We start from the raw sequence: 2,363 nt of genomic DNA, 5'->3' as shown, positions 1-2,363 counted from the left end.
ACTCTTTCTACTAGAATGGATTCACCAACAGGTGTGAAAACAGTGAATGGTTCGCTAAGTTCCTTAGGAATATTCTCTAAGTTCACACTAACATAGGGTGTTGCAAAAGATAAACTCACCCGTGGGTCTAATAATGCATAAATAGTAAATTCAAAGAATCAAATCACATCAATGATAAAATTTAGTGAATTCTCTTCTTCTTGGAGATTATTGAGAGCATATAAGCACATTTGTTCCTCCACCAGTACCGGAAGTAACTCCTCTAGGTGTAGCTATATCTGGTGGAGGAGCTGATGAATATTGAGCTTTATTTTCCCCATTACCACAACTTTTCTTACTCTTTGGACAATCTGTCATAAAATGCCCGGTCTGACCGCACTTGAAACAACCCATGGAGCCTTCGCGACAGATGCTAGAGTGATTCCTACCACACTTGGAGCATGAAGAAGGCTTACTACCTTCTTGCACCACACTACCATGTGAATAAGCAGGTCTTGATCAGGAGTTCTGACCATGATTCTCAACTCTATCTTTAGGCACATGTGTACTAGCAGATGATGGTGTATGCCCTTTCTATTTTTGAAATTGTGGTCGGCTTGAACCCCTTTTTTACTTCTGAGACTCATTCCCAGTCTTGGCTCTCTTGTTCCTATACTCTTCTCTATCCCTAAAATTTTTCTCTAAAACTTGTTGCACATAGATCATTAGCTTGGATATGTCCATATCGCCAATCAACAGTGTAGCCCTGCCTTCCTTGCTTGATGAACGACCCAAACCAGCAACAAACAAATTCATTCTCCTCCTCATGTCCTTCACTATTTTAGGAGCATAACGGGACAACTGGGTGAACTTTATCCCATACTCATGCACATTCAAGGATTCCTGTTTCAGAGTAAGGAACTCGCTTACTTTGGCTTCCTTCAGCTCTAGAGGAAAGAACCTCCCCAAGAAGTTTCACTTGAAGCAAGCCAACTTGGATGTGGTGCATCCTCAGCTCTTTCTACCTTCCATTTGTACAACCAAGTCCTAGACACACTCTTCAGTTGGTATGAAGCTAATTCAACCCTTTCAAAAGTAACAAGATGCATTACCTCAAACACTTTCTTCAATTCTTCTACAAAGATTTCTAGATCCTCGGTAATGCTTGATCCGGTAAAACTAGGAGGATTCATTCTAAGAAATTCACGAACCCTTGAGGTGTCAGGCCCTTCTTGTCGAGCTTCTCTTTGTTTCCAACTTGATTGGTTACTACCTGACTTAACATTTGAATAGTTTTCCGGAATTCGGCATGTGTAACCTCTCCTTAAGGTTGCACATCCGGTGCATTAGGAATCTCTTTTTCATCAATATTTCTTTGGGCTGGTCGATCTTTGACTGATTTTCGAGGAGGCATGATGATATAAAAATACGCATAAGCAAGAATTAGAGAGAGAATTTTAGAGATAACCTCTATGCACGAAAAAAATATGAAATAAGTGAAACATTCCTATATGTTATAGCATCCTAATCATAGATGTGGCGCGCTTCACACCGATGACTAAGACACTACAACCAAGGATGCATAGACTCCCTAGTACTTTTGAAGTTTGTGTTTTGATACCATGTTTTTCACTCCCGAGCCTACATCCTGGGCAGGACTGACATTCACTGACCATTGCTGACCATGATCGAACCCTTGACCTGACTTAGTTAACTATACGAAAGATAACAATCATACTTATAATAATCAAAGAACTTAATTGAACTGAACAACAATATTATCTGGAATGTTTTAAAAGTTTAAACATTCAAAGGTGGTCAAAAAAGTAACCAAGTATTTATCTTAAGAATAAAAAGTAAAGACTACTGGACTACTTACTGTCTATGAAACCTCTAAACTGACTGACATGAATGTTGGTACAAACCCCACAACATTCTATTGAACTACTCTAGAAATCAATAAAAAGATGTCCTCTTGAATGCAAGGAGGCTCACCAATTGACTCTGGAGTGCTCAACTAGACCAACGGTGCGGTGGATGTTGATTCTCGTTATGTGCGTTTGTATCATTATACGATGCAGGCTAACTGACATCAGTATATTGAACGTACGAGTATGCAAGTTGGAAAGCTAAACAACACATAGGCTTGAAAAGAAGTAAGAATCAATACATACCTTGGCTCTGTTCAACTCATAATCTAATAACTCTTATTCAATATACGCACTTTAAAAGTAATTGCAAAAGAAATGCTAACTGAAAACATGCTAAAACCTCTCAATGTATACAAGTATACAATAATATTTGATATGTATATAAAAATATAATAACTGATGTCTATGAAAATACAATCACTAATGTATATGAAAATACAATACTCTTGTGGG

At 38.2% G+C, this 2,363-nt stretch overlaps 1 protein-coding gene across 1 annotated transcript; it reads right to left on the bottom strand.

The window, feature by feature from the left end:
- Positions 1 to 207: 207 nt before the first annotated feature.
- On the bottom strand, positions 208 to 1,172 carry LOC138342723 (uncharacterized). Its single transcript, XM_069294677.1, has 3 exons — positions 974 to 1,172; positions 614 to 926; positions 208 to 472 (listed from the first exon to the last, which is right to left on the bottom strand). Exons 1-3 carry the CDS (start codon positions 1,170 to 1,172, stop codon positions 208 to 210), a joined length of 777 nt encoding a protein of 258 aa, XP_069150778.1.
- Positions 1,173 to 2,363: the final 1,191 nt, after the last annotated feature.

Source organism: Solanum lycopersicum, chromosome 1, assembly GCF_036512215.1.
Source record: "Solanum lycopersicum chromosome 1, SLM_r2.1".
Lineage (NCBI taxonomy): Eukaryota > Viridiplantae > Streptophyta > Magnoliopsida > Solanales > Solanaceae > Solanum > Solanum lycopersicum.
The sequence above is the reverse complement of the archived record's forward strand: the minus strand, read 5'-3'. Positions and strand labels throughout refer to the sequence as shown.

Excerpts from the sequence above, each read along its gene's own strand:
- LOC138342723 (XM_069294677.1), bottom strand. The coding sequence starts at position 1,172 with ATGAATCCTCCTAGTTTTACCGGATCAAGCATTACCGAGGATCTAGAA. Across the intron at positions 927-973 it reads TGAGGATGCACCACATCCAA|AGCTGAAGGAAGCCAAAGTA; the intron begins GTTGGCTTGCTT and ends TCTTTCCTCTAG. Across the intron at positions 473-613 it reads ACTGGGAATGAGTCTCAGAA|TGTGGTGCAAGAAGGTAGTA; the intron begins GTAAAAAAGGGG and ends TTCACATGGTAG.